Source organism: Mastigoproctus giganteus, chromosome 7, assembly GCF_048544385.1.
Source record: "Mastigoproctus giganteus isolate SK-2022 chromosome 7, ASM4854438v1, whole genome shotgun sequence".
In the NCBI taxonomy this organism is placed as follows: domain Eukaryota; kingdom Metazoa; phylum Arthropoda; class Arachnida; order Uropygi; family Thelyphonidae; genus Mastigoproctus; species Mastigoproctus giganteus.
Genome location: NC_143581.1, coordinates 228,686,944 through 228,702,372, shown reverse-complemented (window position 1 = coordinate 228,702,372; position 15,429 = coordinate 228,686,944). Strand labels below are relative to the sequence as shown.

Here is a 15,429-nt window from a genome sequence, read left to right as displayed (position 1 = left end):
TAGAGGTCCTGGATGGTGGGGGGGCAGTGTTATGTTTTGTTATTAAATTTGAAGTTGCAGGATATTTGTTTTAGATCCCACTCCTCAAAAATTATTATTGTTCTATGTATATTTATTGACTTGTTTATTGATCGTATTGCTAGAATCCCATTGGTTTCTAACTTAAATTTTGTGTCTTGTTTCTCTAATATTATGGTGTTTTCAACAAATAGGTAATGTCCTGTGTCTAAGTAGTGAGCCACCAACACAAAACTAACTTTTTCTGTCCAGTCTATTTTTTCGTTATTATTTGTGGCTACTTTTAAACTGCTTTTGGTTTTTGGATTCTGCTATATAACGACGTTCTTGTGCTGCCTATATATATATATATATATATATATAATGAGTCTTTTGCAAGGAATTGCATAAATTATGTTTGTTTGTTGTTTAAAATCTATCATTTTATTATTGTTTGTTGAAATTTTAAGGTATACCCATAGTTTCTTGGAGCTGACAAAGGGTTGTTGGTATGTTTCAATGTATGAGGCCTATCCACTGTTTTTTCATTACTTCTTGGTTTGGTTTTCTTTATTATCGGCAGTATTTAAGGCACTGTTTATGAGACATTTCTGGTATCTGCAGTTGGAGAATCTGTCCTTTAGTGATTCAATTTCCTGTTTACAATCATTGTCTATAGTTGAAATCCTCTACACTCCTCTATCATCCTCTATAGTTGAATGGAAAAGTATCTTCAAATAATAAAGAAAAAATAGACTGGACAGAAAAATTAGTTGGTAGCTTCCCACTTAGACACAAGACATTACCCATCCTTTGAAAACACCATAATATTAGACAAACAAGACAAAATTTAAGTTAGAAACCAGTGTGACTCAAGCAATAAGATCAACAAACAAGTCAATAAACATACATAGAACAATAATAATTTCTGAGGTGTGGGATCTAAAACAAATATCCTGCAACTTCGAATTTAATAACAAAATATAACAACAACCCCCGTCCATCCAGGAGGATGGAGATGGGTAGTCATGGGGACGGGTAGTCATGTGTCCAAATTTCAGAGTTTCATATTATTTCTTCCAAAAGACCTTTAAGCTGTTCTAAATCCCTAAATTTTCAGTCTCAAACTATTAGCGAAATATGAAGGGATGGGAATTTTCGTTGTTTCTTTCTTCTCTTCCTTTTGCCTACTTAATCTCCCACTGCTTTTGAAATACTGCAATGGAAGGTTCCGGGGCTATACATACGGCCTTCGACGTGTGTTTGCTTCACCTTTGAAGATGATATAAACGAAGAGGCACATCAAACTTTGGGTATTTATCTCCCATTATAGTTCCAATTATTCACCATGCATGGATTTAGTGTCAAAGCTTGCTTTCATTCCTTTGTCCTGTTGCTAGGTTCATATATCTTTAGGCAGGTCTTTTAATAGTATTTCCATTTATTCTGATTACATCTTACCTGGATGCAGTTATTCCTGAAAAAAAATCTCAGGCAAGAGATTTCCTGACTTAAAAATAACATTTATAAAATTTAATATTTCTTAATATCCTATATATTCTATTTATCATTCTATTTTTATTTGGTTTAAATTCAAAACATTGATGTAAATTCAAAATGAGGACACAAATTCTGTACAAGAGAAAATCACAATAAGTTAGCATTTGTCCGATTTTACGAATATTAGTGGGGCTCGATTACACAAGTTGTCTAGAATCAAGTTTCGAGACAACAGGACTCCCATAATGTTTTTTATACACAAATACAGGTGAAACCTGTTATAACGTGATGTGATTCCATAGAATCACATCACGATATACAGTGGCAGACAAAAAAAGTAGTGAAACATAAGATATTGTTTCATTAGTCATTTTGTTTGTAGTAAAGCAAAGGTAGTGCATCAGACAGTAATTTCTAGATATTGCATCAGTCAGTTCTATAAATACAGCATTGGAAGGGTATACACGTTCCTGTTTTGCAGAGATGTAAGCATGCTCCATATGTTCAGTTAACACCAAGAAAAAAAGTGTAGCTGTTGCTCTGTCCCAGGAAGGGCTTTCTACGCGTGCTGTCACTGATAAAATAGGCTGCCACCAGTCAAAAGAATCCTGTGTGCTGAAATTAAAGCGTGAAACTGGTGATGTGAAGAGAAGATCTGGATTAGGCTGTAACAGAGTGACTATGCCTTCCCAAGATCGATATTTGAAGCAGCTATACCTTTGTAATCGCCATGCTAGTGCTCCTGATCTAAAACTAGACTTTGAAATGGCCTCTGGTGTTGAAATAAGTGCACAAACTATCCAAAGACAGCTTTCAGAATGTGGTCTGCATGCCTATTGGCCCAAGAAGAAGCCTTTCTTGACCAACAAATGAGGAAGAAGCAACTTGCTTGGGCTAAAACATATGTTTCATGGACAAATAAGAAAATATTTCATCTTTTCTGATGAATTAAAATTCAACCTACATGGCTCAGATAGGAAGCGATATGTCAGAAGAAAATTGGAGGCATACCATCCTCACTGCATAGCACCGATTGTAAAGTTCCCTGCCGATCAGATGGTCTGGGGATGCATAACAAGCAAAGGGGTGGGGCGAATTAAGTTTATTAACAGAATGGTGAATGCAGAAACCTACACTGCTATCTTGGATGAATGCCTCAAACCCATTATTAGGGATCACTGCACAGATGTCCAAAACTGCATTTTTCAACAGGACTCAGCACCTTGCCACACAGCAAAATTGGTAACTTTTATGCTATTTAGATTTAATGGTGAGTTTGTCTTCTTGTCTCACAAGGCTTAAAACATACTTACACCAATGTTTTCCCTTGTTTTTCTCCCTTAAGGTGCAGTCATAGCTCATTATAATGTTGGACTGCCCCGGCAACAGTCAGATATGAACCCTATTGAAAATTGCTGGTACATAATATGTTCTAACATTGCTCAGAAGAAGCCAGCAAGTAAGGTCAGCTGCAGGAGAGCATTGTAAGGGCATGGTACCATGAAATTGGGCAACCCTATATCCAGAAGTTGATTAACTCCATGCTAGATCATTGCAAGGCATAATTGCAGCTTGAGGAGGAACAACAAAATATTGAGGCCTTATTTTGCTGATTTACAGTACATAATACTTAACTTGTCATTTCAGTTTATACACGTCAAGGCAATAAAATGTATGTTTGGTTGTCATGATTGCCATTTGCATGATTTCTCATATTTCCATTAATTATGCATTTTACCCTTTGGGAAGATATTTATGGCAATTAGGTATATTAGTTGGAGTCTGTTTATTGAATTTCATTCACAGAGATATATATCCCATCTAACAAATGCATTTCGAATATTTTTGCAACCCACAACGAAGTGCAAAACATTTATTTGCAAAAAGGAAAAGGGATGCAGTTTTTCTGTCTGCCACTATATAAGTGAGATTGCGTTAGAAAATTCTAGCCATATTTCAGCATTCGTACTTTGTACATACTATCAATTTTGTTTTACTCTTTTTTTTTTGGGCAATAATTGCAATATTATGTCTAAGAAAAATCATGCAAATAATAATGGAAACAATATGCAATTGCGTTGTTTCAATATTTTATTGATGCACTTTACAATAAAGTATTTAAAAAACAAAGTATTCATGTGGTTAAATATATAGGAACACAATAAATACACTTCTTGTTACAAAAACACATCAATACTCACAAAAACTTTTCCACGTGGTTGAAATTAACAAACAAATGGCCATTTGTTAATGTTTGACATTAACAAATGGTCAAAAATTTGGGAGAAAAAGGAAAACATAATAAACTCCATATTCTTTCAACTACTAAGTAGAAATTAGTGAACAAACTTTTGCACATTTTAGTCGTTACTTTTAAGTCTTCCATTTTTTTTTTAAAAATTGTATCAAGGGTTGACAGTTTCATTGCATATCTTTGTTTCTTTTTAACAATTTGAATAAGGCATTTTAACTGTAAAATTGAAAAGGAATCTACTTTTTCTGTTTCAAGAAATTTAAGTCATTTGCAAACCAGCAAGTGTCTGCACAATCTTAGGTGGTGGCTCTGGCTCCTCATCTTCGGTTATATCTGGATTATGACTTTCACCAGTAACGTTTTCAGTTATTTCCGAATCAATCATATGCACATAGGTAGGACAGTTGTTGCTCCCATCTACCCAACATTCTATTGTGGCTGCTCTTTCTATATCGATAAACTGTGCCAGTACTCACTCAGCATTGGCAGGGTTTCTTCTGTCAGGCCTTCATTAGTGTACCTTTCCAAGGACTGGTCAGCAGCAGGGACATCTTCCTCTATAAAGCCCTCAAAGTCATTCTCTCCATCACTCTCACTGGCTACTTGAGGGTTATCCGGGATCAGACTTGTACCCAATATGTTTCTCCAACATTTTGAAATACAACTTTTCATCATGGTTTCCCAGACTTTGCCACCAATGTAAAAAACTTCCTTTAAGTTCAGCTTCTTTAAAAATGAGGTAACAGAATTGTCACTAGCGATTATTTACTGTATCAGAGTCTTGCAGAAGTTCATTTTAAACATTGATATAATCCCTTGGTCCAGAGGCTGTATCTTTGATGTGGTATTTTTTGGTAAGTAGCTCACTCAGATTTTACCATCTCTGCTTATTAGGTTATCAGCAGGAGAATGGGTAGGGTAGTTATCCAGCAGCAAGAGAGCTTTGGTATCTAGCCCTTGTTGCCGTAAGTGTTTATGGACATCAGGTACAAATTGCTTATGAAACCAATTTTCAAAAATGCTTGAAGTCATCCACGCATTTTTGCTAAAGTCATAGGCAAATGCCACAGAGGCAATGTTCACATGAAGGAAGCAATGTGGTGATTTAAACCTTCCTACGCAAAGTGGCTTCAGTTTGTGATTTACTGTTTGGTTTACACAGAAAAGTATGGTCACTCTGCCTTTCATTTGCTCAAAGCCTTGTGTTCTTTGAGCATTGCTCTTACGAGCCAGAGTGGAATTGGGTACTATTTTATAACAAAGTCAGGTCTCAGTTATACTTTGAAGTTTTAGATCTGTTCTGTGGTATAGCTGGCATCTTCAATTATTTTCTGAAGCTGGGCAGGGTAAGAGCATGCAGCTTCTTCATCGGCTGAACGTATCTCACCTGATATAACTGTTTTGGTTATTCCATGCCGCTTTTTAAAATGTGTTAGCCATCCATTACTTGCAGTGAATGCTGTGGACTCATTTCTATGAAGATGGTTGTGGAAATTTTTAGCTTGGGTTTGAACTTGGGGTCCAGATAAAGGTGTGCCTTCATATCATTCTTGAACAAACCACTGAAATAACAGCTTTATCCAATTGTTTGTCTTGAAGTTGTCACAAGCATTTTCGTTGCAGTCCATTGCTTGTTTCTGTTAGACTTGGCTGCATCACGAAGTTTCTTCTCTTCTTTCTTCCATCCATGCAATGTAGATTCATTCACTCCAAGGTCTTTAGCCACTTCAGTTTGCTGGAATCCGGACCTGATTCTATCAAGAGCAGCAATTTTTTATCTAGAGTAAACTTCTTCCCTTTTTTTTTTGAAGTTTTAGACATTTCTTTATATTACTACTAAAACTAAAATGCTTACTACTAAAATGCTTGACATGTTGTTCAAGTGAACAGCCTATTGTGTATGAGTGCATTAAGTAAAACAAGACAGCTTGTCAATTTGTTCATATGAAATAAAAATCAAAAAGATCGTTACAGGCATGAAACAACAAAAGGATTATGCCTTGTATGCAAATTACATCTGTGATTTTACATACATCAAATGAAGTTTTAATAATGTTCAAATAATGTTTACTGCAAAATGTTCAAACATTTTGCAGTAAAGTTGCAAGTCATTTATTATTGTTCTTATGGAAATCAAAGGATTTGTTGTCTTGGTTTTTAGGAGCATTAGCAACTAAGGCCATATTGCTATGGGATATGCGGTGGTCATTCCCTGACCTTTCCGCATCCTCTGTATTTGGTGGTGACAGGCTCGAACCCCGGTCTAATCAAGAAGTGAAATCAAAGGACAATGTGCATCGTGGATTCGCATTAAACTGAAAATATCGGCATCTATTCATAAGGAATCAAAAATGTTGATCCTCAGTGACTGAAAACACGTTTAAACAAACGAAAAATGAGAGCCATGCTTGCATCACATTATAAGCGGAATTGTGTTCTAACGAATCAGGTTTTAACAGGTTTCAGCTGTACTATGAAATTATTCTACATAACAGAGAACAATGCTTTTACTTATAGTAAAAGCATTTCTATTTAGAAATATACATTAGCAATATACACAGCAAACTCAATAGCCAATTTGTTAATGAAAATAAACAGAAATTATAAAAAGTCAAAAAAAAAAAAAAAAGGAAATCCAATTTTATTATATCCATGCCCCACCCAAAAAAAAAAAATAAATTCATTCATTTTGCAAAAAAGACAAAGCAACTTATTGTCACCAACTATATTGCAAGGTGAGACTAAGAAGGGTCAATTCAAGCAAAACAGATGGATTCTCCCTCATAAATCCAGAGAGGTGGCACTATACATACAATATGTAGCGTAAAAAGCAAAAAACTTTTTAATTACACTAAACATAATTAATTTTTTTGTTTATCTTAGTAACTCAACTACCTGCCAGAATGATTCGATAAGCTTTTTCATGGGCAGTTATTAGACTACATCTTGTTAAACTGTTTTTTTCCCCCATACTCAACTCTGTATTGGCTGTCTAAAGCAGTATTTTACCTGTTTTTTTTTTTTTTTTGTTTTTTTTCTACATTGCTACTATGAGTCACAATCCATTGAAACATTTTTACTAATGGAAGTTATGGTGATTTGAGAAGGGTTCCAACTTTGTATTTGCTGGTTGTGAGACATAATTAAAATATGCTGGTTGTGAGACATAATTAAAATTCAAAATATCTGAGCCAAGATAATCAGATTATTCAAAATAAAAATTATCACTTACATTCACTATAAAGAACCTTTCACTTAAACTTTTTAATTCATATAATTATAAAACTGTAAAATTTTTAAAAGTTCAGTATCTTTTCTCTCAGAATTGATACACACTATTGTAAGAGACAATGCTACACATTTTCCTGAAATTAAATGTAGTATGCCTTTCTACTGAAAGCCACAATTCCCACTTCCCCACCCAACCATCTTCATTTATAAGAAAAGTTATACCGTCAGGAAAACCCAAATGTCAACTTTACAAGTCACTTTCTGCTGGAAGTGACATTACAAGTCACTCGAAATAACTATGTAAGCACATATAGCTTGCAAGGTGCATGCTGAAGATCCCCCCCCCCGGTATAGTAATTCCCACCATACTGTGCCTCACCTGACAACTGTCTCACAATTTGAAAACCACTGGCCTAGAGTACAGAAATATAATGTCAAGGGAGCTGAAGACACTTAGAATATAATACAAACATACCTCATCAAACAGCAGGCTCCCTGCTGTTTGATGATGGAATAAAATAGTTACAAAATCTGATACAGCAGTGCCTTGAATTTTTCATAGATAATGGATTTGCCTAATGGGTGATGTTATCCAATTACAAATGATATTAGCCACTTTAGGTTGACTATGTGGACAAATGGTATCTACAAAGCCTAAGCCTGAGTACTGTCACTGGTGGGACAACATCCCCAGACAATCAACTGAAATACATAACATGGAGAAGTGTTATTTTAAAATTTTATTTCAAATTTCACAGGAAGACATTTAGCTCCTTTTCAAGCACACAAATTAAGTAAGCAAAACTGGAGAAATCCAAGTGTGCAATCTCCTCTTTTAATGCAACCCCAGTTTTTAAGCCTGACATAACAGGTGCATTGTCAATATTAAGTGCCAGCAGTTTTTTGAGGGAATGCCACATGTTTTCAGGGTTGCTCACTCAAAGGAAGAAGATGCTCAATGTTCTACCCTGTAGAGTCACCTTATAATATTAGCGCTGAGAACAAGCTGCTTTTCAATTGGACTTTATTATTATTATTATTACAATCATCCCATCACAATGGGATACAATCATCCCATCACAATGGGATATAGCTTGGAATCGTTTTGATTACTGCCATCTGTAGTGATCAAAAACAGTTTGTTTTTAGAGCAATCACAAACTCTTCTTTCCTTCTCCACACAATTTCATTAACAGTGCTTTTTGCTTTTGTTCTATCAAAACTGTTTTCTTCTTTTTTTTGCTATTTCACTATTATGAAAAATATTTTCTGATAATTTGTTAATGAAAAATAAGTGCAACTGAATAACAAGGTCTGCCTCTTCATAAATAGCAATTACTACGAAACTAAGAGCTACTATGGCTCAATATATCCCATGTTTTGTCAATACTTAAAAAATGCGTAAGGGTTTACATTAATACTTCTTCACAGGATGGCTTCTGCACCATACTCTCCATAAGTCGGTCTCAACTTTGTGCAGAAGTCATCCTATGAAGAAGCATTGAGGTAAATTCTCATGTATTTTTAAATAAATAGCAATATATAGCTATAAATTCAATTTCAATTTAATATAATCTTTAATTAAATGAAATTATTATATAATTCAATATTATGTTTACAATCGGAAATGTAAATATGTACTTACGTACACAACCCAGAGGAAGATTACATATTATGACAAAATAAACATTTGGCACATATAACATCATCATCACTATGAAATACTACATCTGTATCTGCATTCCTTTCTATGCCCTGCATGCTTTCCTTACGCTTGTTTGTTTGCAAATAACTAATAACATCACATTTTCCCCACTGCTTGAAATTGAAAAATCACATACACAAAAGGAAATTCTTGTGTTACCTTTTTCAGAATTTGCAATATATGGAAAATCTTTGTATATATCTGAAATTTCTTTGGCATCTTACTGAAAGACTGTTAATTAGCTTTGCCTCACATGAATACATATTACAGAGAACAATGCGGTTATCCTTCATTTCTGTTTTTGCAAGCAGAAATTTGCAAAATTTTTTAAAACTTTCCAAGTTTAACATAATTTTACAATTTTTGGAATGGAGAAAAATATTTTTTACAGAAAGGCAGAGAAGGATTGAAATCAATTAAATAAGATGGATTATCCATTGTAATTCTGTAAATTTGGCAGCTATGTATTTATTGTGCGTGCACAGGCATTATTACGATAGGCTAATTTCGTTCTTTCATTTTATAGCCTAACAGGAAAAATTTTGAAATTTTTTTGGCTACAACTATTTCTTTCATAATAACATAATTTGTTCAACTTAAACAAATTTTTTTGTACCAATTTCAAATTGAGATCATTGACTCTCACCAGCTGGCTCTTTGTTCTTGTTTAATTTTTCATGCAGAGAAGTCCTAATAAATGGTTCTGTAAATGTAGTATATTTCATTCATGTTATACTCCTGTCCAGTAATGCAGAGTGAGTTTCATGAAATCAAGCAACCAAACTGAATATGTTTTATTTATTTATTTTTTTTATTTTTTATTATCAGCGGATAAGTGTCATGCAGTTTGACATAATATTATTATGTATATAATATATAATTAAATGATGTCCAGAGGACCACCAACCTGCTGATAATGCAAATATACACATTTCACTACATTTGCCAAAACATAAACAGCTGTAGGCATTAGGGGAAAAAAAAAAAAAAAAAAAAAAAGCACCACTCAATATTATGTTGCAGTTCTTCTGATTGTTTATATATGCACTTTGTTTCAAAAAGTCCCAGAGAAAAAAGTTAAGTAAGGGTAAGTACAGGTGTCCACAAATCCGGTGAAATGTTGCATTACCAGTATGGACTTTCTTTTTTTTTTTTTTTCTTTTTGTTGTAACTGACAGTTTTGTTATTCTCCCTCTTAAAAGCAACAAAACAAACTGCACTGCATAATAAGTTGTAAAAGGCTGTAAACACCTTTAGTGCCTCTATATGATAAATTATATGAACATTACTATCATACAGGAAGGATGTGTTTTGGCACATAAATATAATATATTTTGTGCGTTTCTATAACTAGGCAAATATGTGTAGTTTTGTTTGTGTGACAAAACCAACTATTGTACGAGGTTAAATACCCTGACTGTTGTGCAATCACTGAAGTTAAGCAGCGCTAAGCCCAGTTAGTAATTGGGAGAGAGTAACTACCTAGGAATAGCTGGTATAATTGACTTTTTTTTCTATGTTAAACCCCTAGCATTGTTGCTGTTATGGGCATTGCATCAGGCATGCATGTAAAATTTTCACTGATTTCAATAAAGATATTATATATACTCTTGCCTAATATGAAAATTCCCAATTATTACATCTTTCATTTTCCTAAAACAGAAAGGAAGAGGTGGGGGGAAACCACTGTAAATAGACTCTGAAATGTACAATAATAGGCACAGTCAGTTTATACAATCTTGAAATGTGGGGTAAATAAATAAATCAATGGTAATTTTTAACTTCTGACTGACATAATAAATGCCAAGAACGTTGTGCATTTATGAAAGAAAGTGGTATCAACACAGGGTGGCCAACCATCCCATTATGGCCGGGATTGTCCAGATTTATAACTTCAAGTCCCGATTATACCATCAGTTGTCCCAATAAGAGAGGAAAAAACTGTTAATTTATTGATTTTACATATTTTTAATTAATTCTTATTGGAATCTAATGGATGTGTTAAAAATTAATTCTAATAACAAGAGAAATGAGAATTGAAAAATCTTTTTTCTCTTTGTTGTTTTAAACTGCAGGTATAACACATTAATTTATCTATGCCATACATTATTTTAGTAATAATTCTCAAATGAATTTTCCTTTTTTTGAATTGTTAAAGTGAAGTAATTTTGAAAATTAAATAAAAAAATGGTAATAATCATTTAAGATATCGTAAAGTACAGTGACTAACTTCAAATGCTTCATCAGGAAGAGTTTTCAGCTTAATGAAAACTGCTTGGCGGAAAAAGAAAAACCATCTTTTATTAAAAAATTTATAAGCCGAACTTACGGTGAAAGAAAACTATAACATGTCCTGTTCAGAATTTAAAAACTTTTTAAAATCTTCGAAAGGAGAAGAAATTTTAAAATGAGCGAAATCTAAATAAAAATATATAAAGTGAAGTAGGCTTCCTCACTATTTTTAAAATAACTGTTATAAATAATATTATAGCTTACATAGGACAAATACATATTAACAACAATCATATAATAAATAAATACTATGATTGATTGATTGAATATGGCCACCCTGTATCAACATATCAAAAAGAAACATTTCTTCTTTCTTTCTCTTAAAATTGACTAAAATCAGCAACTTGTTAAGTGTTTATCACATTCTTGTACTTAATTAGTACATTTTTTAATGTGTTAACAGAAATAATATATCAACTATGTTTTTTCTTACAATTTCAAAGCAGCTGATAGAAGTTCTGTCGCTTACCTTAGTAGTCGTAAATAAGTCAACACCACTTTCTCCCTAGAAATGAAAAACAAGATGGTAAGCAGAACATTACTGACCTGGTTTATTTCACCAAAAGAAATATAATACATTAAAGAATATATTAGACATATGAATACAAACACAGAACTATACCTTCACTCCTTTGTCACCCTTATCACCCTAAAAGGAAAAGCAAAAAAATCAGACACAGTACAACTTCAATATAAGATTTAATACTGTTTAAAACAATAAGAAATGTAAGAAGTTACTGTAAGAAAATTTTATGAGCTTTTCGCAGTATTACCATGAAAAATCCATACCAATACTTACCAATTCATATTTAAAACAGAAAAATCTCAAAACAAAATAAAACTTTTACATAATATGATCATCGCCAACGCCATTTTCAATTCCTTTCTCAACTTACATGGGTGTTTACTGGTTATTATAAACAGCCTTCAGTGAATGGGATCGATAGTATGAAGAGAAACTTAAGGTTGATTGTATTGTCAATACTCATGCACAACTTCACTGGATTTGTTATCTAAAAGGTATCATAAGTTCCAACAGATGGTATAAAAAGACACAACATAATATATAATATAGTGAAAGACACAACATAATATAGTGCACAAATCACACTAACTGTACTTGCACAATATCCATTTGTGCCAAAACACTGCTACTGAACTAAAGTCTATATTAAATGTTGCTTAGTAATAAACACAAAATGCTGAAATTGAATACTGTCAGCTATAACCAGATCACTAAATACAGTGAGAGATTGGGTTTCCAAAGCTCTCCAAACAACTGTCAAGAACATGATGAATTCCAGGAATGAATGTATCATGTCTCTATTCCCATTTATAACAGGAGAGATTAACTGCCTGATATACACTCATTTAAGCTATTTTTCAGTGGAGTGGGTTGTTCTGAATATGCCACTGAACAGTGTATCCACGTATCCATCCAGCACAGCACAAGTGAATCTATCCATACTGCCACAATACTCACACCATATTTTCTGGCATTACACTCTTGATATTTTACTGCTAAAAATTTACCCTTTCCACCTTTTTTGGAAATCATTCATTCATTAATGTACTTCAATAAACACATATACTACAGATGCATAACATTAACTTTTTTTCTTTTTTTTTTTTATCAGACACTAAGCCTGATATGCCCTCATCAATATGATCAACAAACACAGAAAACAACAATGAACACAGTACCAAACACTGCAGGACTTCAATTACACTCCACAAAGAGCAGTGTCTAATGACAACCAAACTCTAAACCTTCCACAACATATAACATCAAAATTACTGCCAACATCCAGCTCCTTTGCACTGCATCACAGCATCCGATCAAACCAGTGAGACAAGATCTCCCTTTAACAAATCTGTGCTGATACTGAAGCACAACTGTACTCCTCTCGAGACAGTTCTCCACCACCTCTCTAGTGACTCCATCGCTTTCCCTGGAACAGAAGTAAAGCCAACAGGTCCACCACCATTCATATCATCCCCTTGATCCCCCCCCCCCCTGTGAATTGGGGATCAAGGAGTGACACATTTCCGGTCCATAGGAACCTCCCCCAAATCCAAAAATGCTCTCACAATGATGGCTAGGGATTTGCTCACCTCATTTGCTGCCTCCGTTAATATAACTGAATAAATCCCATCCACCGCAGGTGCCCATTTTATTGTAGAAACAAAATACTTAGTCAGCCCATCAGCAACCTCAGCAGGATCATCAACAGTTAAACTATTGACATCAAGTAGGCCCAATATGATTGAGCCCCTTCCTTTTACTATCAATATAAGTAAAGAAGTCTTTGCTCCTTTTCTTGGCATTCTTTACCAGAAAGTTCTTTTAATCTACCTTGGCTTGCCTAACCCCCTTTGTGACTGGATTGCAGACTAGTTTATATCTACCATAGGGTTCTATATCACCTGATAATTTATATGCATCCCATGCATTTTTCTTCTCTGCCACTTGTCTTAATAGCTCATCTGACATCCATTTAGGTCTAAGCCTTAAACTGTATTTCTTACTGATAGGAAAAGCGTAGTAGCTTCTATGATTATTTTCCTGAATACTTCCCATTTAGAATTTGTTGTTGGTAACAACATTAGTTGGTCTGACTGTACAGAATTTAAAAACTGTCTGAGGTAACTGCAATAGTTATTACATGTCTCTGAAAAAAATATTTTTACTTTCAATCTGTCTGAAATCACCCATGTTTAGAGTATTAAGTTTAAGGAAAAATATGCTTCATGTAACATTTGCATTATACTCATTTTACCAGGAGAATGTCATGAGCAAAAAAGTGTGGATTGCCTATACTACACTGGAGGCCTTTACTAAACTAGGTGGCCCTGAATAGTCAGAGGGGTCAACCTGATAATAGCTGAAACTGAACTCTGATTGTAGCACTATGCACACAAGTATAAATTCACATGAATACCTTCAAGAGTTGCAATGATATTGCACTACCTCGAATAAGTAATGCCTCACCATAGGAGAAGACTACTGTTACTTATTCTCAGCGGATATCTTCACCCATACTGAATAAGGACTAAAGCTGAATTGCTTTCCTCAATAGTTCTGAATAATTATAGACTGAATAAAGAAAAACATTACATTTAAGCAAGTTGCATTCTTGTTTTTGTGGATTAAGTCTGCATTTGCACAGTTAATATAGTACATTCTTTTATAATAACTATTGTGTATTACAGTAAATAATGTTAACTTTTATTATGGTATAGTTTAGGGCTAAAGCTTCAGGTTATGTAAAGAGGTAAACTAATTTACAAGTTGGTGCAACTGCATCATTTCAGTACACAGCCAACTACTTAAGTAGTTATAAATTGGCATCATTAAGTATATCTCATATTGTGAATACCTTCACGAGTTGCCTTGATATTGCACTACCTCGAATAAGTAACGCTTCACCATAGGAGAAGACTACTGTTACTTATTCTCAGCGGATATCTTCACCCATATGGCACCATTTTGGAACTTATTGGCTCCTCATCAGTGGGTGGGCAGGTACTGCGGTGTTGCAATGATGACATCCCAGTTGCGAAGTATAAATCCACAATATGAGAGATGCCTGATAGTATGGAGTAATTTAGATTATGGTATAATTTAGGGCCAAAGCCTCAGGTTATGTAAAGAGTTTAACTAATGTACAAGTTAATGCAACTGCATCATTTCACCCACCCACTGATGAGGAGCCAATAAGCTCAGAAATGGTGCTGTATGGGTGATGGTATCCACTGAGAATAGGTAACAAAAGTCTTCTCCAATGGTGAAGCGTTACTTATTCGAGGTAGTGCAATATCATGGCAACTCATTGTGAAGGTATTCACAATATGAGATATACAGTACTTAATGACGCCAATTTATAACTACTTAAGTAGTTAGCTATGTACTGAAATGATGCAATTGCACTAACTTGTATATTTGTTAACTTTTATATAATAAAATCAGCGAAATTATAGTTTAGGTTTTGACTAGTATAACCCCATTATTATCTTACCTTTATCATCAGTTGATCCCACTGTATAGAATGTCATGAGCAAAAAAGTGTGGACTGCCTATACTATACTGGAGGCAACTACCAGCTTCTGCACAGCCACAGTTTTCTGAACACAGTTTACCTATACTTCTAATGTGGCCATTTTGCAATCAAGTATTTATTATTATTATTATTATTATTATTACTAGCCATGTGGTGCAAGGAAGCCTGAGGCTTATGCTGCACCAGCCAAAAAAAAATTTCTGAATTACCCTGAGAGAGAGAGAGAGAGAGAGAGAGAGAGAGAGAAAACAAGAGTCAGAAGTAAAAAGGAATCACCAAGAGAGGGAAGAATGATGATATCCAGCTCAGGACCCTGGGTGTGCCAAACCCAAACTCACCAGATGTGAGCCCCTGGGGTCAATATATAGGCACAATAAAAACAATAGGCA

At 34.2% G+C, this 15,429-nt stretch overlaps 1 protein-coding gene across 11 annotated transcripts in view; it reads right to left on the bottom strand.

Moving 5' to 3' along the window:
- Positions 1-15,429, bottom strand: part of LOC150083758 (uncharacterized) — a 999,111-nt gene that overhangs the window by 586,326 nt on the left and 397,356 nt on the right. For all 11 annotated transcript variants that reach the window (XM_090377461.1, XM_090377460.1, XM_090377466.1 and 8 more), the window contains exons 6-7: positions 11,602-11,628; positions 11,449-11,484 (exon numbers count right to left, since the gene is read on the bottom strand). In XM_090377461.1, coding sequence (XP_090233587.1) covers positions 11,449-11,484; positions 11,602-11,628 — 63 coding nt within the window. The remainder of the gene's footprint in view (positions 1-11,448; positions 11,485-11,601; positions 11,629-15,429) is intronic.